This window comes from Mandrillus leucophaeus, unplaced genomic scaffold (genome assembly GCF_000951045.1).
Source record: "Mandrillus leucophaeus isolate KB7577 unplaced genomic scaffold, Mleu.le_1.0 Scaffold239, whole genome shotgun sequence".
Lineage (NCBI taxonomy): Eukaryota > Metazoa > Chordata > Mammalia > Primates > Cercopithecidae > Mandrillus > Mandrillus leucophaeus.
In genome coordinates, this window is record NW_012102465.1 from 4,131,412 (window position 1) to 4,154,843 (window position 23,432).

Below are 23,432 nucleotides of genomic sequence, written 5' to 3' on the forward strand. Positions count from 1 at the left end.
CCCAGCTTCCAGAACTGTGAGAAATAAATTTCTGTTGTTTATAAGCCACCCATTCTGTGGTATTTCGTTATAGCAACCTGAATAGAATGAAGCAGTTTAAAAGTACATATCCAGAGATAGAAAATTGTGTCAGATGACTTGTATTTTCTGCCAAGATCACATGAAAAAGACGTATTACCTTATACGATTTTAAAAATATTCTTCCTTGTGGAACAGGTGTAAATCCAGAAAGTTGACAATATGACAGATGGATATATGGGGTCTGTGTAGAGAAGAAATAGAAAGGTGATGATTCTAAATGACATTCAGAAGACAGACTAGTTTAGGTTTTACCATTTGGTCCAACTACTAATCTTTACATAAATGAAAATACAGTTTGCATTTCTATTTTTAACTACAAGTATTTTTAGCTTCAAAATGTTCTGAATAAAAATGGTCATGTCTTAAAATATTTTTAAGATAGAAAAAGCTCAGTGTCTTAAATATTCAAATATGAGAGTCAAGTACAGAGCTATCTTATGTTGATATCAAAATGTTCTCTTTAATTTGTGCTCCTTTTCAACATCTGTTAACTGCACAAAACATCTGCCCCAAGGTCTTTGAATTTCTCATTTCCTCTGATTGGAACAGATATCTTTTTGTCTCACTACATCATTTCATTGACGTCTCCTATCTTTCTTGGCCATCCTATCTAAAATAATTTTCTGCCATCCATCAACCGTTTACTCTTTATATCATTACCTTTACCGCAGCCATCGAAATGTATTATGTATAATTTTTGGTTGTAAAACATTTCTTAATCTATCTTAATTGTCCCCCTTTCCATTGTCACTATATTGGTTTTGGGCTCAATTGAAAGAGGACTTGGCACACAACAGGTGTTAGTAAACTTTTGTTCAGTGAATGGATTTTAGTAAATTACTGTATCAATTTCCTGAATATCTGTAGAGGGTCTGACAACCCTCACCAACTTCCCAAGTCCAAGGTCCATATTTTTTCCATTTCAGTATCCACCACATGGTGATACTCTTGCATACTTTCCTGGCTTAGACCTTTACAAATCTGAGGTTTCAACCTCTTCTGACATCTGCAGAAAGATATGTATGTTGGTAAAACGCAAGCAATAGATTTACATATTATATGGGGAGCTTTATTCTGAGAGAGAGCAAATTCTCTATTTACACTTTACAGTTTAGATATAATCTTTGACAGCCTATTTACAGGATTTTATACATGATGATTGTTTTTCTCTATCTTCACAGTTCAATGAATGCTCAGTTAACAGCTTAAGCCAAGTGAGCATCCAATTGAAACCAAAACAATACTGCTTTCTACATTCCTAATGATTTCCCTCTCAATTGTGTCCTTTCCATTTCACAGTTCTTATTATTACTATCAACACTGTCTTTTTTTTTTTTTCTGTCACAGTAAAGCACAAGAAAATGTTCAGTAATTTTGCACACACTGACATACTAAAACTAAACTGTTGATTGGAATGCAGCCCCATTAGACATGATATGTGAGTTGTGCTTATAGTTAAAATACCAAATTAGAAGATTCACAAACTTTAACAACTGGTTTGTAAACAATATTTAATAATCTTGCACAAAGCATGTCGTTCCAAGCCTTTCTTAATTACAATACAATATAATAAAATTTTACTTAAAATAATTAGAACTGAGACCAATGTAAAAATGAAAAATAAAACCTATGCTGAAGGCTGAGTTTTTATCTTCCAAATTTGACCTTTTTACACTTCACATTTCTTAAACTCTTCAGTCTCCTAAACCCCCAGGCTCTCCTCCATTTTAGACGCTGTGATTCAAATAACCCCCTGCAGCCACTAATAGCTTTGACAATATATGGCCTTAGGCATAAGTACTTCTGTTAGTGGGAGATCTTTTTTGAAAAGCCCCAGAAGCCGCCACCTACTCGCCTTAGGCAAAGAGTCTTTAATTAGCTGCTTATCTGATCAGCTTATCTGGTTCTGTTTTTTTAAGTTCTTTAGAGACTCAGAAAGAACTACTTTTACTTGAAAGTCTCCATGGCAACACCTGTCTACTTCATCTTTTCTTAGAATGGGAAAAAATTCATGAAGAAATATATACAAAATCTCCATCTTATTCATTTATCCATTTATTCATCTACCCATTCATCCATGAAAAAGTTATTAAATACAATAATAAATAGCAATTTTTAGCATTTGAATGAAGCACTATTAAGCATTATCTCATTTAATATTGACATCAACTTTGGAAGGTAGATACAATTATCTCTATTTTACAGGTATTAAAACCTCTTGGCTTAGATAAAAAAGCAGAATTTGATTTGAACCTAGGCTGCTTGATCTGAAGGCCTGTTTTCTTAATCCACATATTATACTGAATACTGTTCAGAACAGAAATTTATCATATATCTTTTAAAAACAGGATGCAAATGTTAAATTAAGTAATATACATGAGAGTCAAATGTAAAATATTCTGTATGTGGTATTGCTTATCTGCTACTTTTTCTATAGCATATTTTGTTGGTAAATAAATAAAGATGATTGACGTAGAATTAGACAAATATGGTTTGTTTAGGAAAATACTGGGAGACAGGAATGATGCAGGAATGATAAAGAGGTAATTTGAAAGCACAAGATATATACAGACACACAATCAGTTCTTCAGTGATTTATTCATCAAGAATTTATTGAGTGCTTACTGCATGCCAACACTATTCTAAGTACTGGTGACATAGTTTTGAATAAGAATATAAGATCTTTGTCCTTACATTTTGCATTTACATTTTACATTTTAGTGGAGGAGGATAAACGTCATCAAGAAATACATTCTTTTCTTTTGGGGAGTGGTAATGCTGTAGAAAAAAATAAAACAGGAGCTGGAGTTACCAGACATCCAGAGCATGCTGCCATTTTAAACCTGAATAAAATGAACAAAGGGAGGGATGAATAAAAGTCTTTCTTGTTGGTGAGCAAGTATATGAACTGTTGAGGGGAGAGAGATCTTGACATGTTCAAGCCACAGTGTCTGGAACACAGTAAATGATAGCAAAGAGTGATAGGTGATGAGTTTAGAGAGGCAGAGCAGAGGGCCAAGTCACTTGGATCCTTGAAGACCATGGTGAGTTTGAAATTTTTCTAACTAGTATGGGAATATATTGAGCTGTGGAGTGATGTGATCTTAATCAGTTTCTAAGAAATCACTTAGTTAGTGTAGGGAGATGTGGAGTAGAACCAATATGACTGATTAGAAGCCTATCAAGGTAATGGAGGGAAAAGTAATGCGATTTGGATAGGAAGATAATGGTCACAGTGATACGAATTAGTAACCTTTAGGATATATTTTTAAGGTGGAGCTGTTACTGATAGACTGAGAATAGATGTAAATGTAAACTTGAATGCAAGAAAGATAAATCAAGATGAACGTTAGGTTTATGACTAAGAACTGAGTGAATGGTGGTGACATTCCCTGAGATGAAAGAGAGTGTGGATGAGGAAGAATTTCAAAGTTATTATTTTGGACATATCCATTTTGAGATACTTATTAGACATATGATTGCAAAACTCACAGAAATCACAGCTAGAGATAAACATCTGGTAGTCAGAGCATATAGAAGACATGGAAGTGTATGTTATCACTGAGCGGGGATGGTGATTAGAAGACAGACTATGGCCTGGGACAAAGTTACAAAGAGGAGAATGAGTTACCAAAAAAAAAAAAAAAAATCTGCAGCCAATAATACAGAAGAAAACCAGGAAAGTATGGTGTTCTGTTGGTCAAGCAAACAAAGGCTCAAGACAGATGGAGTGATCAACAGTGAGAACTAATTATTCATAGATTAAGTAAAATACAAGTTAAGGATTGATCGTATTACAACATTAATATTCTGGTGACTTTGACATGGTCATTTCACTAGAGCAGTGAGGACAAAAGCCTGATGCAATGCATGAAAGAGACGATGGAGGAAGAGGAGATAACTTGTCACTGTAGCAGCATGGAAGAAAATTTATAATGCAAAGAAGGAGAAGAGTTAGAATCTTGACAAACAGAGTTTCAGGCAAAAAAGTGACCCTTTTTGCTCAGACTTGAGTTATTGCAAGAGACTAATATAAAAATAATATGGAAGCATAGTATGATAAAATTGTACAGGAAACCATTTGGTGCTATGGGAAACTATAGGACACTTAGCACAGGAAAATTCCAAAGGATTGAAGAGGTAACATTCACACTGAAAGTCCATAGATGGGTAGGTGTTAGCTAGGTGAGAGAAGGACAGATCAAGTGACAGCAATAAGGGAGCATATTAGTTTAGAAGGCTGGACTGGGATGGGGGATTAAGATGATGAGGAGTTGGGAAATTATAATTACATATAAGCCTGGAGATGAAGTCAGAGACGAATACAATTAACTATGTTTATCTGTAGGCCCAACACAGTGACTCGTGAATATAATCCTAGCACTTTGGGAGGTTGCGGCAGCATTGTTTGAGGCCAACAATTCAAGACCAGCCTGAGCAACATAGACCCTGTCTCTACAAATTAGCTACATAAAAATTAGCTGAATATCTATGCACAAATTACTGGATGTGATGTCACACACCTGTAGTACTAGCTCTTCTGCAGGCTGAGGTGGGAGGATTGCTTGAGCCTAGGAATTTGAGGCTGCAGTGAGCTATAATCACACCACTGCACTCCAGCCTAGGCAACAAAGCCAGAGCTTGTCTCAAAAACAAAAACAAAAACAAAAACAAAAAAAGTAAAAAGGAAAAAGAAACTATCCATGAGTTGTGAATTCAGACAATGGGGAAATTTTTTCAGGATTTTCACCAGAGAAGCAACATGTCATATTTTAATTTAGAAAGATAATTTTGACAGTAATTTCAAAAATATAGTGCATGGAAAACATACTAGCCATAGGGAGGCCGTTTATGTGATTAATGTTGCAACTCAGAAAAAAAAAATATATATGTATGAGGAAAGGTTGTGGCAGTGGGGATGGTGGGGATGGAGAGGAAGAGCATCTATAAAGTTTTTTTTTTTTTTTTTTAATTGGCAGGATACACTTCATCAATTACTTTTTTTTGTTCTATTTTTTGGGTGAATATTTTAGATTTATTCTTCTGTCTATTGCATGCCATTCTCAAATCATGCAAAACTGCTGGTTTTCTATTTAAATGGGCTAAATTAATTTTGGCTAATTTAAACAGAATTTGTATATAACCCATTAACAGAGATTTGTAAGAAAACACAACTAAGTGAGTTTCTTTAAAAAAAAATATATTGTCACACTATTTAAAAAAGTTTGCAACAGTTTTATTTATTTCTTTCTTTCTTTTTTTTTTTTTTTTTTTGAGTAATTGCCCTGGTGTTTGCGTTTGTCTTTGAAAGTGGCACAAATCTGTAATTCACTTAAAAAAATTATTACAAAAGATATGTTCCTTATATCTCATCATTTATAGCCATATTAGGACAAATTCCCCAGGAGCACAGTACCATTGGAACCTAAAATAATAGCTGTAGCAAAAGGAAATATGATTTATTGATTTCTAACTGTGTTCCAAGCAGTGTTCTAGTTTCTTATGTACATTCTAGTTTCTTTGTATTTTTCACAAAAGCCTTTTAGAAACAATAGCATTACCATTCCACAGGTAAGATATCTGTGTTTCATAGAGTTTAAAGAACATGTCAAAGTCACACAGAATTTAAGAGTTATGATTTAGGTTATGACCAGAATCAAGGTGATTCTATTAATGGCATGAGAATTTTGCTTTTGGCTTAGTACCTTCTAATAATGATTGAAGCCTTTATTGATTTCTGAGTAAGTCTGCATACATATTCTTTCTTGTAGTAGTTAGAATGGCAATAACTGAACTGGGACCACTTCAAGTATCTTCAGTTCCACCTAAGGACATGGACTCTGGCTCCAACTGCCAGGATTCAAATCCTAGCTTCATCTTTTTTTTTTTTTTTTGAGATGGAGTCTTACTTTGTCTCCCAGGCTGGAGTGCAGTGGTGCAATCTCAGCTCACTGCAACCTCTGCCTCCTGAGTTCAAGTGATTCTCCTGCTTCAGCCTCCCGAGTAGCTGTGACTACAGGCGCCCACCACCACATCTGGCTAATTTTTTGTATTTTTAGTAGAGATAGGGTTTCACTCTATTGGCCAGGCTGGTCTTGAACTCCTGAACTTGTGAGCCTCCCACCTCAGCCTCCCAAAGTGGTAAGATTACAGGCGTGAGCTACTGCACCTGGCCAGCTTCATCTCTTAATATGTAATCTTGGGCAAGACAATCTCTTAATGACTCCATTTGATTGCCTCAGCTGTTAAATGTGGAGAATACTTATTCATATCTCATTAGTTGTTGGAAGGCTTAAATTAGTTAAAATATGTAAAGTACTTAGGAGGGTGCCTATCATAGAGTAGGCTCTATATAAATGTTATGATCATCATTGTTATCATCATCCTCATTACTTTTCAGTGGATGCTGTTACTCCTCAAAGAATGTAGGAAGGAGAAAGTACCAAATAATTTTTTAAAAAATTCAAGACAATATTTATCTGGAAATGAACCATTTTTAAGGCAAATTTAGTCAATGCATGTTTTGGTAATATAATACAAATAATATGCTGTTATTGAGTTAATTGTAGTATTATTTTTAGATATGCCATTCAAAGGTCATCCATTAATGCTGTCTAATTATTTTTTAACATTTTCATGGTATACAAAAACTTAATTTTCATTGCTTTTATGAGTTTTGAAAAACAGTATGATTTGATTTGCAAGTCTAGTATCTATCTAAGATGTTATCTCTGACCTTTAGTCTTTTTTAATACTTGGCATTAGAATTAACTCCCTCTCTTGGACTGCTTTATTTTTAGTGCCCTGCGGTGGATTTTTAACTAAGCGCAAAGGGACTATTTTGTCACCTGGATACCCTGAGCCTTATGACAACAATCTGAATTGTGTGTGGAAGATCACAGTGCCAGAGGGAGCTGGCATTCAAGTAAGAATATTTTAGTTTTTCTTCTTTTCATTATATGTTTGTCATTAATCTTTTCAGAGATGACAGAATGAACATTATTTCTAAAAGTTTAGCAAGTGGTTTTGACTGACATGGTTGAAAAGAATAGAAAGATATTTCTTATTAATGTTTTTCACATAGAATTAACAGAAAGCCAATTCAAGATAGCATAATCAATACAAAAAATGTATTAACCCCATATAACATGGAATCTTGAGGTAAGCAGATTTAAACATTATTTCAGGGGTTCAGCTGTGTCTTTCCTCACCCAGGTTATTTCCATCGCTCTGTTCTGCCATGTTCAGCCTGTTGGTTTTAGTTCTTAGACACCATCTCCTGAGGTCTTGAGGTGGCTGCAAAAGCTCTAGGCATAACAGCCCTACATAGCAATGGCCAGCAGCTAAAACAGAATGTCCCTATGTTATGTACCATTTCAGTGGTTAAGAAAACTTTTCAGGAAACCTGCCAGCAGACTTGCCCTCCTGTTTTATTAACCAGGATTGTAATCATATCCATTCCTGACGTATACAATGGGCAACAACCAAAGAGTTACTATGATTTGGCTCAAATAAAATGGTGTTACATATTAGGAGTAAGCAATAAGTGCAGCCTCCTATGATGCACACATCTCTCACTTAATTGAACTAAACCAGGTCTCTGTTAGCAAGGAAGGAGGATGCTCTTTAAAAATAGGTAATCAACAGTGACTGTCCTGTTATTTGAATTATGCCTATTTTGGGGGCTGCTATTTGGTGAGTTATTCTGTTTACGTAAAGATATATTTTTTCTGGATGAATTGGTAATATTTTACTGCAGAATCAGTATATATATTCTATGAAAGGTAATTATGCTTCATAAATATTGCATTATCTAGCCTTCACAGATATAACTTTATTACTTCTCTAATTGACTTGTAGAGTTTTTATTTAGAAACTTGAGACATATATGAGTTGTGGAAAAATTAGCCAAGACACCATGCATTTATAATGAAATCACATTGAAGCATATTTTTTAGTAAAAAACAATCAGCTTCATGGATTTATAATTGTTCAGACGTTTTAAAAATTACTTGACAGGCGTTGGGAGTAAAATATGCCAGCAAACCAATGACAAAACCTAAAGCATGTACATTTTCAGAGTTTTAAGGGTATCCAAAGATTATAGATGCATACTTACATTCTGGCTAGTTTACAGACAATTTGTAAAATTTGAAGATAACTAATCAACTCTATTTTATTATAGTAGAATAGTAAGGATTTTGGGATTGCCCATGTACCAGCTTATGTAGAGGATCTGAAATGATATGATATCTTTAAAACCTTCATAGAAATTTTACTATCATCTGGTTGTAATCTTCTGAAGGTTATTCTAGAGCATCTATATATTAACATTAGCTTACTTATTTCCATCTTATCTTAAAATTATGAAAACCCTGGCATTTTTTATTGAGTTTTCATCTTCTCTTTTTGACCTACTGCAATGTGGCTTCAGCACCCAATACTCTAATAGAGCCAATCTCATAGTGAAGATCTAAATGTGATTAAATCCATTGTGTGGTTCATCTTTCTTGCTCTGTCAGCAGCTCTCTATCTTGTTGTTCCTCCCCTGATTCCTAATAGACTAGTTTTGTCTCCTTAGATCCTAGGAGACCAATATTTTCTTGGATTTTGTTTTGTTTTCTCTTCTACATCTGTAGCTCCTACTTCTATAACTCCTACCTGGTCTCCTCTTCCAATTCAATCTATTGTTCAAATATTAGTGTTTATGAGATTCTGTGGCCTTTGTTCATTTCACTTTATTCTCTCTGGGACCTTGTCTAATTCCATGGCTTCAGCTACTTTCATGTGCTAGAAATGTCCGGACCTAAACCATAATAGAAAATCAGAAAACATATTTTCGAATGAGGTGCTGAATAAATGATGACATCCAGACCTAAATATCTAACCCATACCTCTCACCTAAGCTGCAGAACATATATCCAACTGCCTACTGGACATTTTCAGCTAAACTTCTTGATGGCTTGTCAAATTCAACCTGTCTAAAACTGACTTCATAGACTCTTCTCAAAACTATAGAACTTTCTCAGTGTTCTCTTTCTCAGAACAACTTCCTCATCCATTAAATTACACAAGCCAGAAATGTTAATTCTTCTCTGACTCTTAACTCGGTACAATGAAATTTGTCAGGTCTGTCTTTCATAAATCTCTTAAACAAGTCTATTTCTCTCCATCCACACTTTTACTACCCAAGATCAGGTAGCGTCATCCTTGTCCCAGGTTCTTATTCTCCTCCAGTCTATCTCCTGTACATCTAGTAGAGTAACCATCTGAAAGTAAAAATGTAATACTATCATTTTTTTGTATATAATACCTCAGTTGTCTCCAATCTCCTTAACTCCTTTGACACTATTGATTATGCCATTGTGCTCTGTCCTTATTTTGTAACTATTCTATCTGTACTATTTCAGCTCCTTATAAAAACCTAGCTTTCTTTTGCCTTTGGACCCTTTGTGCATGTTGTTCTTTCTGCCAACACTCTCTATGATCTCCTTTTATTTTGCTTATTCTTACTCGACATTTCTGTCTCAACTTAAATACATTTTCTGTGGAAGACCTTCCATGAAATTGAGACAAGGTTAAGTTCTGCTGTATGTTCTCATAGTTCCCTGGAATTTATTTATCATAACACCCATCACATTTTAATGTTACTACTAATTATCTATAACCTCATGAGGACAGTGCCAAGTCCATTCTGTCAGCTAGTACAGTTCCTGGAAGTGCATACTGCACAGTGCCTGGCAGTATATTCTCAGTACATATTTTTAGAACAAATCAATGAATACTTGCACAAGTGGAGTTTTGACTATTTTAGGGTTAGCAGGCATAATGAACTACTAAGATGTTTGCAGAAAAACTATGTTATATATCACTTATCCTAGGCAAACACTATTCAAAACTGGACACATATGAATAACACCAAAATCTTCCACTGAGGAAGGACTTTGTTTCTTGACTGTACTTTAGAAAACAAAATTTGAGTTTAGCAGAGCATTTAGCAAACATATAGTGTGTAAAAATTTTGGATTTTAATTGTAAACACGCTAAAAACAGCTATCAAGGACTTTTTTCTGATTGATCACTTATATGGATGCTAGTTTTAGACATATCACTGAGTTATAGAAACTTGTAACACATACACACACACACACACTCTTATGTAATATATGACTTATATTTGAATCTTCATTAAATTTACCTAAGAGCTACCTGGCTACTACACTAGGTTTAAAGATCAATATTTAATATTTGTCTCTGCTGGACCAAATATATGTGTGAATAAAGAATTACATGAATATTCAATAAATCATATATGAGATAAAGTGGGATTATCATTGTTAAAAAGAGAGGAAAAGAAGAAACATTTGGAATGCTGAAAAATTACAATAATACAGAATAATTGAACCATTCTTTGGGAATTACCTCAACAAACAGATTAATTTGTTAAATTAATATTACGTGAGAATATCCCACTCTTTGTGGCAAAGAGTAGATTCATTTATTTGTTTGTTTATATTAGCAGGATATATTGGAGAATTTCAATGGGGCTACATTCAAAATTAACAGTGATAGTTATCAGGAAAAGGGAAATATGTAATAAACCATGGGGGAAAATATGTTGATTACATTATTGTATCAGTTTACAGATGATTATCCTGATTTTATGTAATCTGAAGTAAAATGGAATTTGAACAGTTATAATGATAGAAGCCTAGTTTTAATGATTGGAAATTCATTACCTCATAAAGCTATTCCATTGCCATCATGATGGGCAACTATATCTAATGCAAAGTTACTCTGAACAGTGAGTCAATAATTACCTCTTTTAAAATTTTTAGTTGGTCCGGGCGCGGTGGCTGACATCAGTAATCCCAGCACTTTGGGAGGCCGAGGCCGGCCGATCACGAGGTCAGGAGAGCAAGACCATCCTGGCTAACATAGTGAAACCCCGTCTCTACTAAAATACAAAAAAATTAGCCGGGCGTGGTGGCGGGCACCTGTAGTCCCAGCTACTTGGGAGGCTGAGGCAGGAGAATGGAGTGAACCCGAGAGGTGGAGCTTGCAGTGAGCGGAGATCGCGCCACTGCACTGCAGACTGGGAGACAGAGCGAGACTCTGTCTCAAAAAAAGAAAAAAAAATATTTAGTTAGCTTTCACGTGTCTTCTGTCATAATGAGTACTCAATCATTTATTTGAGTCCCTTAACAAATCTCATAGCATTGTCTGCCAGTCCTTCTGGCCAAATTCTTCTTCTACACTCTATATTTTTATTATGCCAAACTACATTCACAATGTACCTCAAATCCCAGTGGCAAATTATATTACAGCTCTCTGGCTGCTGTAACAAATTACCATGAGTTTTATAATTACAAACAACAGATTTTATTTTATTTTTTTCCTCATAGCCGTGGAGGCCATAAGTCCAAAATCAACTTTACTGCACTGAAATTGAGATCCTGGCAGAACCTCTCCTACCTTGTCCCTGACCACTTCAGGGTCTCAAGAATGAGAGAATCTCTTCCTTATTTTTTTCCAGCTTCTAGTGGCTGCTGGAATTCCTTGGATTCTGGCCACATCACTCCAATTTCTGCCTCCGTGGTCACATTGTCTTCTCTTCTATGAGTGTCGAGTCTCCCTCTGCCTCTTTTCCCCTCTCTCAAGATTCTTAAATTAAGGTCATCTGAAAGACCCTTTTCCATATACAGTAATATTTAGAGGTTCCAGAGATCAGAACCTAATATCTTCAGAAGGCATTATTCAGCTATATACACTAGACATATGTATCCAGAAGTAAACTGACTTTCTGCCTCCTAGGTAATAGATTTTTCTGGAGATGTCTACATTTTTGCTCTTGTTACCCCACTACTCTCAATAATTCAGAAAAGAAAATAAATTTTTCTCAAAATTTTCCTTTCACTTCCTCCCCTATTCGAATCACACAAAATTTAATAACGTTCTCTACAGCAACACGTGTAATATCTGGATTCCCATTTTTACTACACTTGCCTCCAATACACTTCAGTCTCTCATTGTTTTTTACTGCAATACATATTGAAATATTACTGAAATAGATATTGAAATTGTCTTTTCACTTTTACTTTCTTCACCCAATGCAGTGCTGTACCTAGAGCACAGTCCTAATCATGTTCTTCCTCCGACTTCTGAAACCTTCATTGGAAAACTGAAGGTGTCACTGTGTCTTGAAGTGCATAGTTACTATGCTGGTGTTTAGTTTTTTATTGAGTTTCTCCCCTAATCTTCCTCTTAGCTAAGATTTATTGAGTCGTTACTACATGCTGGGCACCTTATACGAATTAACTAATTTAATTTTTATAATGAATCTGTGTATTAGATACCCTTATGACAATAATTTATTTAAATAATCTGAAGTACAGAAAGATGGACAACTTTCCTTTAGTGGCATGCCAATGAGGAGAAGGAGCCAGGAAGTTGCAAACCTAGGCTCTTTGATTCTAAGTTCTCTTGTATTTAGCTACTAAGCTCTACTCTTTTGAACTTTTTATTATTTCTCTAACTTTGCATGTGTATTTCTTCTTATGTAAATACCCTCCCCTGTGGCTAAATAAGATTACTCGTGGTCCACTAAATCTAGCTCATGGTTTGATTCCTTTTACATTGTTAGACACTCAATAATTTCCTTCAGCTCAATATCTTCAGCTTAGCCCAAATGGCAACTCCTGCGTGAATCTTCACATTTTTTAAAAAGCTGAATGCAGTATTTTCTTCCCCTGAACTGAAGGAAAGGAAATTTTAGACATGAAGAGGGAATTTATAATTGTTTAAGGAGGTAGCAGTTATATTACAATTATACAGCTTTACTTCTGGTCTTCTTCCTGTCTTAGAACATTGCCATTGGGCCTGATGCCAATCCTACAGGCAGGGTATCTATTGCCATGTGGCACTCACCCCTGGAAACAGGCACCAATATTCACTTGTATGGAAGAATAATGATGGGCTATTTTGCAGATAATAAATTTTTAAAGAGTGAAATTGTTGTAATTATTTAGTGAATGTACAGTGCCTACGTTTTTAACAGATTTTAGCTTAAAAAAAACTTTTAATAAAGTTATTCCTTTCCTTCCTCTAAAACTACAAAAAAATTAATAAAGAAATAGCAAAATAGTATCCACAGTTGTGAGGGTCCTGTGGGTTCTTGCAAAAACTCAAGCTGTGCCAAGTGATGTGCGATAAAGTAACACATGCCTCTTTCTTTAAATAAAATTTAATAGACAGGAGAGAATTAAATCTCCCCAATATTTCCCTTCTCAACTTTAAGGACCTTCAACTGTGAATTAGTTGCTATAACTCTATTCATTAAAATAAATTTTTAAACATGCATTTGAATTAATTACAAAATGCCATTTTTTCTCATTCATACTGAGACTTGTTAAAATTATGCATGTTAAAATTTTTTAAATAAAGGAAGAGAAGACATTGAGCAAAGTTTATGCAAGGGAAGGATAATTTAAAAGTATCCAGAAATAAACTTGGTTTTAAAAAGGTTTATTATAAGCTCCTATAGACTTGTAGACCACAAATCTGGTTTTTCCTAATAGCTACAAGAAAACTAGGAAACTCAAATCAATGACATATACATAAAAATTAACCAATTGTTTTGAAAATGAATTGAGATTCCAGGCACTGAGTCATTAGATTAGCTCAAAGCTTTTGAAAAGAGAATGTTCTGAGATAGTGACAGACATTACTCTGGTTATACCCATAGTGAACGTTGGTAGGTGCTTCAAAGGCTTTTCTGTGTAAAAATCAGCTCGTGTAAGCCAGTACAATAATGGAAAAAAATAAGTTCTGTTAAAAACCTTCCATGAGGGGCCACAGTTATGTGGTCCAGGATTTGAACTCTCTTTTCCAAGGGAGATTGGTGGACTATAGTTATGTGTATCTGGTTAGAAATGTCTATTCTTACCTGTAATTATTATTTCACAGGTACAAGTTGTTAGCTTTGCCACAGAACATAATTGGGATTCTCTGGACTTTTATGATGGGGGAGACAACAATGCTCCAAGACTTGGAAGCTATTCAGGTAAATAAGAGAGCTGAGCTGAATTAAAATACAAGTATAATTAAGAATATAAACAAAATTAAAGAGCTGCCTACAACTCTTACTTGGTGGTTTTAATTTGCTTTTTACAAACTATACACAAAGATACAAGGACTGAAGTTTAAAAGATTTAAAGATGATATCAATATTGATATTTAAAACCTTATTATATTTTTAATTCTTTATATATTTGTCTAATTATTTATTGATGGTTTTATATTACTGATAATATTTTCAGCTGAGTTGGGGTTCAGGAATAGTATGTATGCTCTTTTCCTTAAAAGGATGAGCAATAATAATTAAAAATTACACTGTGCTTTGAATTGTGTGCTATGAAGTCATGAAAATAGCCAGGTGAATGCTACAAGGTACTGTTAGGTGAGAATAAAGAGAATACAGAATTATTTCTATGAAATGAATAAAATTGTATAAAATTAGTATATACATGTGTAACAAGACCAGAAAGAAACAAAATAAAAGTCTTATTTTTTATGTAAGATGTGGACTTGTTTTTAAAATCTATTAGATTTATTAAGGTTGTTATTTTTTGAGATGTAGTCTCGCTCTGTCTCCCAGGCTGGAGTGCAGTGGTGAGATCTCAGCTCACTGCAACCCCTGCCTCCTGGGTCCGAGCGATTATCCTGTCTCAGCCTCCAGAGTAGCTGGGATTACAGACGTGCATCACCATACCCAGCTAAGTTTTATAGTTTTTGGGAGAGACGGGGTTTCACTATGTTGGCCAGGCAGGTCTTGAACTTCTGCCTTCAGGTGATCCACCTGCCTTGGCGAGCAGGTGATCACACCTGCTGAGATTACAGGTGTGAGCCACAACACCCGGCCAGATTTATTGAGGTTTAAAAGGTAATTTATGCAATAATTTAAAAGCTTTTGCATATAGAAGTTGAAATAAAAAGTTTTACTTTGTTAATTTTTTACTATTATAGTTTTTAAACTCTAGAAATATAAACGTAGCTAACAGATTAGCTTATTCAATTCAGATATACTGAAATAAATTTGAATGACTAAGCTTTTAAGAGATTTTTAAATGGAGTAGTGGAACCCATTATTTATCAGAACCAATGAGGAAAAGAAAGAAATATCTGGAGCAGGAGTGATTTGATTTAGGCATGAACAATATAGATTTAGATAGAAGTCTTAGAAAAATCCCACACAATTTTAGTATACTTTTATTTATAATAGGTTGGGGGTAATACTTTATTAGTATCATTATTAATTTTTGTGTGTGCATTTTTAGAGACAGGATCTGGCTCTATTGCCCAGACTGGAGTGCAGTGGTGCAATCATAGCTCACTGCAGCCTTAAGTTCTTGGGCTCAAGTGACCTATCTGCTTCAACTTCCTGAGTTGCTGGGACTACAGTCACATGCCACAACCTCAATTAATTTTTATTTTATTTTGTTTTTTTAGAGCTGAGGTCTTGCTGTGTTTCCCAGGCTGATTTCCAACTTGTGGTCTCAAGAGATCCACCTGTCTTACAGCCTCCTGATTAGCTGGGATTGTAATCCCGTGATTATTACATGCGCCACCACACCCATCTGTAATACTTTAAAAATAATAATATAATGATAATATAAGTGATAAATAACACCTGTTGATCACTAAGTGCTAGTTCTGTGTGACATTTGCCATGCATTTCCTTATTTGATCTTTCTAGCAAACCTAGTAGGTAATGGAGGCTTAGAGAGATTAAGTTGCCTGAGGTTGTACAACTAATGTTAGAATGAGATTGGGACCCAGCTGGTGTGACTCCAGAACTAGAGCTCTTAATCAGTAAGATCCTCTAAGAGACTTAAGGCAGGTGAAATGACCTTTTAAGTTTCTGTTTATTCCTGTCTTCAGCGGTTGCCGTTATCACACTATGGTCAGAAAAAAAGCAAGTGTGTGCTCTGTAATAAATTTTTTTCTGTTCTTTCATAGAAGACATCAGGAGTGAGGTCCACAAAGTTGTGCAAAGCAAATGTAAAGAAACCAGTTACTTACAAAGAAATGTTTTGAATGATGTCAACTCATATGCTTGTTGAACTTTGTCTTAAAATGTAGAATTAACGCTTACTTATTTTCATGCTTGCCATTTGAAACTGCTAGAGTTGGAGTCAAAAATCTTAAACTATTTGCTCAATAGCAAACTCAAGAAATAATTGTTTCAAGCAGATACTTTATATTTTCAAACTCCATAACTTAATAAAATAAATTTGGTCTCCTTCAGAAGTCCAGAAAAATATCATTATAATGCATTTGCTGAAAGACAAGAGTAACAGTAGTTCATAACTGGAATGTTTTTGAAAGCTGACTACCAGCTTTGCTGTCAGAGTTTAAGAAACATTAAGGCACTTGACCTAGTATAGAATAATCTATCTATCTAGCTGTCTAACTTTAATTCATTATTAAAAGTCAATCAATGACTATATTATCTGACTCATACAAAGTTGTTACTATACTATAAAAATCACGTACAAAGTTCAAAATTAAGTTTATTTTTATTCCTTTTTAGTTTGCAAACTGTTCTATTCATATTTTGTGTTTCTTTTTAATTAGTTCACAAATTTGGTGACATACAGGCAGTTAAAACTGGTTATCACTTTGAAAATCAGAGGCCTCTGATATAGCACAGTCTTCAAAAAACATATTGGAAAACAGAGCGAATACACAGTAATAACCTCTTTGAACATGATCATTGCAAACATTCATGTTTCTAACAAGATTAACTTTACATATATATGTATTTATTGTTTATTATCAGCTCATGCACAGAATACTGAAATCCACATGAAATTCAACTTTTTTTTCGGTGAACATGTCAAACATATAGCTTTAACTTTCACCAGCTCTTTTTGCTCCTACCTATTTTTAGAAAGCAATCTAAAGCCATCTCAAGTGGTCTGTCTTCTTGGAAATAGGAACAGTATATTGAAAGAGGATTGTGAGAAAAATATTTCTACTAATTTTTTTTTGGAAAAACAACTTGATTAATGCATATTTTTAGTGGTAATCTATTGACTGATTAGTAAACTTACTTAATTTTATTATAGTACTTATTATATGGCCATTGACTTGCCTTCTCATATATCATTTCAGGAACAACAATACCCCATCTTTTGAATAGTACGTCTAATAATCTATATCTAAATTTTCAATCAGACATCAGTGTTTCTGCTGCAGGATTTCATCTTGAATACACAGGTAAAAATAATACCATGTGCCATTCAAAAAGGTTAAGAACAAGTTTATATTAATTAAAAAATATTTTTGTGAGTATGTATATATTATAGCAACTTTCTCAAATAAAACACTGTCTTATTAAAATTTTGAAGTATTACTTCAATTCAATTACAAAATTATATGGATAAAGTTTTAATGATTTCACAAGAATTTACAAGTTTTTTTTTTGTTATTGAGTAAGAATAATTAATGTGAAATCTACCTTTTCAACAAATGTTTAAGTGTGCAATATTATATTAACTGTAAGTCCAATATTATGCAACAGATCTCTAGCACTTACTCATCTTGCATAACTGAAACTTTATACCCATTGAACCACAGCTCTTCATTTCCCCCTTTCCCTATCCCCTGACAACCACCATTCTACTCCACTTCTTTGGGTCTGACTATTTTAGATTTGCCATGGAAGTGGAATCATGAAGTATTTATCCTCCTGTGATTGGTTTCTTTTACTGTGTAATGTCCTCCAGGTTCATCACCTCCTGGTCTGTATATCTGTTTTTATCCAGTACTACACTGTTTTGGTAACTCTATCTTTGTAATATATAATCAAGAAGTAGGACCCCAGCACTTTTGTTCTTCTTGCTCCAGAATTCTTTGGCTGTTCAAGATCTTTTGTGGTTCCATATGCATGTTAGTACTTTATTTGTGGAAAAACATGTCACAGATTTTGATAAGCATCAAATTGAATCTGTAGGTTGTTTTGTGTAGTATGGACATTTTAACATTATTAAATATTCCAATCCATAAAAATGGGATATATTTCTATTTATTTCTATTTATTTACAGTGTGTCTTCTGTAATTTTTCTCGTAGCCATTTTGTAGCTTTTTTTTTTTTTTTTTTTTTTGAGAAGGAGTTTCGTTCTTGTTGCCCCGGCTGGAATGGAATGGCATGATCCTGGCTCACTGCAACCTCCACTTCCTGGGTTCAAGTGATTCTTTTGCCTCAGCCTCCCAAGTAACTGGGATTACAGGCACTCTACACCACACCCAGCTCATTTATATTTTCAGTAGAGACGTAGTTTCACCATGTTGATCAGGCTGGTCTCGAAATGCAGCTGATTCTTTGTATGTTAATTTTGTATCTTGCAACTTCATGGATTCACTTATTAGTTCTAACAGTTTTTTATTTTTTTAATGGAGTCTCCTCAATATTACTGATAAATAATGATTATTCATATTTCTGGGATACATGTGATATTTTTGTACATGTATACAATGTGTAGTGATCAAATCAGGGTAATTGAATTATCATTCATAACCTCAATCATTTATCATTTATTTATGTTGGGAACATTTCAAATCTTCTCATTATTTTAAAGTATACAATAAATTATCATTAACTCGTCACCCTGCTTATCAAACATCAGAATTTATTCTTTCTTTCTAACTGTATTTTTGAACCCATTAACCAATCTCTCTTCTTCCTTGCCTTCCAAGTCATCCATTTCAGCCTCTGGTAACCATCATTCTACTCTCTACCTCCATGAGATCAACTTTTTTAGCTTACATATATGTGTGATATGTGAGAATATGCAATATCCATTTTTTATGCCTGGCTCATTTCACTTAACATAACATCCTCTAGTTCCAGTCATGTTGCTGCAAATAACAGGATTTCAATTTTATGGCTGAATAGTACTCCATTGTCATATATACCATATTTTCCTTACCCATTCATGCACTGATGGACACAGGTTGATTCCATATCTTGGCTATTGTGAATACTGCTGCAATAAACACGAGAGTGCAGGTATCCCTTTGATATACCAATTTTCTTTCTTTTGGATATATACCCAGCAGTGGGATTGCTGGATCTTATATAGTTCTATTTTCCATTTTTTAACGAAACCTCCCTACTGTTGTTTATAATGCCTTGACCAATTTACATTCCCACCAAGAATGTATAAGAGTTACCTTTTCTCCTCTTTTTTTTTTTTTTTTTTGGTTGCTTGATAATATCCATTTTACCTGGGGCAAGATGACATCTCAGTGTGGTCCATGGAGTCTTTATGTTGTTCCGCATTTAGAATTTTATCATCTGCAGACAGGGACAATTTTAATTATTCCTTTTTGACTTGGATGCCTTTTATTTCTATTTCTTGCCTAATTCCTCTGTCTAGGACTTCCGGTAGTATTTTGATTAGAAGTGGAGAGAGTGGATATCCTTACCTTCTTCCTGATTATAAAGAAAAAACTTTTTGTTTTTTACCATTGAGTATGAGGTTAGTTATGGGCTTTTCATATGTGGTCTTTATTATGTTGAGGTAAATTTCTTATACACCTAGTTTTTTTTGAGAGTTTTTAATAATGAAATGGTGTCAAATACATTTAAATACTTTTCTTTTGCATTCATTGATACAATCTTGTGACTTGTATTCTTCACTCTGTTAATGTGATATATTCCGTTTATTGATTTGTGTACATTTGACCATTGTTACATTCCAGGAATAAATTCCTCTTGGTCGCTGTATATGATTTTTTTTTTTTTAACATGCTGCTAGATTTGGCTTACTATCATGTTGTTGAGGATTTTTGCATCCATGTTCAGAAGGGATATTGGATTATAGTTTTCTTTTCTTGTGGTGTCTTTGGCTTTGCTATTAGGGCAGGGCTGACTGCAATAAAAAAGTTTGGACATATTTTCCCCTCTTCAATTTTTTTTTGAAGAATTCGAGAAGGATTGATGTTAATTTTTTAAGTGTAAGGTAGAATTCACCAGTGTAGCCATCTGGTGCTGTGCCTTTCTTTGTTGGGAGGACTTTTTTAACTGATTCAATCCTTTTACTAGTTACTGGTTCATGTAGATTTTCTGTTTCCTTAAAATTTAGTCTTGGTAACTTTTATATTTCTAGGAATTTTTTTTTCATTTTTCTGAGTTATTCTAATTTTTGGTGTGTAATTGTTCATAGCAGTCTCTTACTCTTTTAATATCTGTGGCACCAATTGCAATGCCTACTTTTTAATTATAAGTATTTTTAAATTGTGAAAAAGGAACTAGATCCTGTAGAGATTTTAAAATTGGAATTAAAGTGACTACTCCTGACATAGAAAATGTACATTCATCTCCCAAATTCCTGCAAAACTTTCCATCATAAAAATAGATTAGTTCCCCTATTAAACACATATATGAAGCAATGTGTCATTTCATACATAAAATCATCACAAATGTAATTAGGTAAGTGTTTGGGTAACTACGGGTTTTCTTACTCTCTACTTAAAATGCAAAGAAGACAAAATCTTTCAATATCATCTCATTCAGGCCACTTAGTTCCACACTGAAACACCATTACCTAAATTGAAGTTTTGATAGACATGAAACTCTCAGTGGGAGGGAACAGCAGCTGCAATTGATAAGCATGTGCTAAGTAAATAATATTTAAATGATTTTTTACATGTTTTTGGTTTTATAATGAAGTTTACTTTTCAGTTATTGCTAACTTCAGATACAATAAATGTATCACTGTAATGCAAATACATGACAAATCCATAAAACAAAATTTATTCATTCATTCTTTATTCAGCCGACAAATATTTTGAACACCTACCATATGTCAGGCATTATGCTCGACATAAAAAATGTGAAGATAGACATGTCACAGTATCTTTCTTTGAAGAGTCTTGTAGAAGATTCACAAAGATAAAGCAATATCACAGTGCTTTGAATACAGTAATAGATATATTTGTGGTAGATCACCCAAAAGCAATAAATAACCGTCTCCATTTAGGAAATTCAGGGAATACTTCAAACAGGAGGTGACACTTGGGGTGAGTCTTAAAAAATAAGGAGTTTTACAGTTAAGCAAGGAGTGGATAGATTCAGCAGAGGAAATCTCACATTCAGACAGCTATTAAATATGCCGCATTAGGAAAAATTCAAACTATTTCAGTAGGAATGGTACATAAGATATGATGCAGTGACAGTAACTAAGGCTGCTTATATAGGCAAGACTACTCCTGAAAGGTGTAAGGTGTCATAATGAGAAATTTGACTTTGTTATAGGTGCCGCAGGTCAAAAGCAGAATACGTTTTGATAGTTCTTCATGATGCAGACCATTAAATTATTGTAAACCACAAGTAAATTGAAGAAACTTTAAAAAGTCTCTTGTGTACAACTTTTGCATTTCTAAAATATATTGCTGAATGTAAAAATCCTTTATTTGTATAATATATGATCACTAATATTTAACAAGATGATATAGCTATATATAATATTTTTTAAACTGTTCTTTTGGTTAGAAATTCTTATTTTTAATAAATGAGATAAATTGAGCTATATCCTAATTAACACATAATAGATGCTAATAGTACATTGTGTCTTGCCTTTTAGAACAGAGAATTACAAGTTTGACTGCTCTTTCTAAGGGAAATCAATAACTACTCACATTAAATCTCACAATTTTAGGTCTTGGAAACCAACATCTTTGACAGGAAAGACATACTAGTTATAATTTAAGCATTTTAAATCATGATCTTTAATTTAGAAAGTAACATTGAGTGCTTATGTGAAGTGCACTCTGCTTAGAACTGTAGGGAAATTGGGAGATGAATGAGACAAATCTCTTTTCTAATTGAATGAAAACTTTATTACATGGTATATGTTTTTCCCTGTACTGTATTTGTGACTGTTTACCCAATTAAGTTACAACTTGTTATTTCTATAAAATGAGCAAGAAAAGCCACTGTCCTCTAAATTAATTATCTGAATCAAACTAAAAAATGTGAAAATTTACTATTGGTAATGAATGAGCATAAGAACAAATGATGCGTTGGTATATTTTATGTGCAGTTGCTTTAAATAATAACACTACCAACTCTCCTAATAGTCCAGAGGCTATTCAAAGTAAATGGCGTTTAATCTATTAGTTTGAATTCACGTAATCTAAATGTTCGTAAAGTGATGCTTTGGGTTCAAGATGATCCCTAGATACTTCTTAAGAGTCATTTGCTATCTAGATTCTTCATCTAAGAGAAAAATATGCAAACAAAACATAGAACAGGATATTTATGCAATCTATGAAATGTGTTAACTGTATTTTTCAAAAACCACAAGGTGGCAACCTATTAGAAGATGATATTATAGTCAGCAACTTTTTAAAGCATTGTGTTGATAGGCCTTAACTAAGATATCAAAACATTTGCTGAATGCTTCCTTTTAATTGGATCATTATTATTTGAAAACTTCCTGAATTAAAGTAAATATAATTAAAAATAGCACTACAAAAAGCCTTTAAAGGTATAGAAAAATAATTTTATCAAATCATAATTTAGCAGAAGTTAACTCTCCATGTAGACAAAGACCTTTCTTTTTTGAAGAAATTTAATAAATACCTTACTAGTGGTATACTTGACTACATTGGTCACATAAAAATACTACAGTTGCATGTGCTATTTTTACACAAAGTCAGTGACCCTAAATTAAAATTATAATTATAATAGAAAACTGAAAGGATACAGTGAAATAGATGTGAAAAAGAGAGTTACAGAATATGGAAAAAGAGAGGTAATAGGGGAGAGGGACTGATAAAGACAGGTGAGAAAAAGATACATTTAGTTGACAGTGGGGAAATCAGTGCCAAAGGACAACTAACATTCTTTCAATTAATTTTTAAAATTTTAGAGTATGTTTCTTGTTTGCAATTCTGTTGTCTAATCAGGAAGGACATTAACATAATATTTGCTAAGTACTGAGTTTAAATTCAGAAGAATGGTGGAAGATTGAACAAGAAAATTTAAAGACTAAGTATTACTTTACAGTACTAAAAAGACTAATAAATTCTGCTCTGGTTTTTAAGGACAAACGTATAAAACAAGCCATGGCAGCATTTTTGACTGCATTGTTAAGAACAGATTGAATAACAGTTAAAATGTGTTTGGTGGATGAAGTGCTATATAGAGCAGCTGTGGTTTAGAACAGTATCCAGTCGGGCAACCAGAAAGACTGACTGTTCACTCAGTTGCACACTGGAGACTATTATTCCCAGAAACTCCAGAGAATACAGTGCCCTCTACCCAAGCACCATGGATTTT

The 23,432-nt window shown here is 33.8% G+C and overlaps 1 protein-coding gene across 3 annotated transcripts in view; it reads left to right on the forward strand.

Moving 5' to 3' along the window:
- CSMD3 (CUB and Sushi multiple domains 3) overlaps positions 1–23,432 on the forward strand; it is a 1,277,440-nt gene that overhangs the window by 1,109,199 nt on the left and 144,809 nt on the right. For all 3 annotated transcript variants that reach the window (XM_011982326.1, XM_011982327.1, XM_011982328.1), the window contains 3 exons: positions 6,882–7,006; positions 14,047–14,143; positions 17,257–17,361. In XM_011982326.1, the coding sequence (XP_011837716.1) occupies positions 6,882–7,006; positions 14,047–14,143; positions 17,257–17,361 (327 nt within the window). The remainder of the gene's footprint in view (positions 1–6,881; positions 7,007–14,046; positions 14,144–17,256; positions 17,362–23,432) is intronic.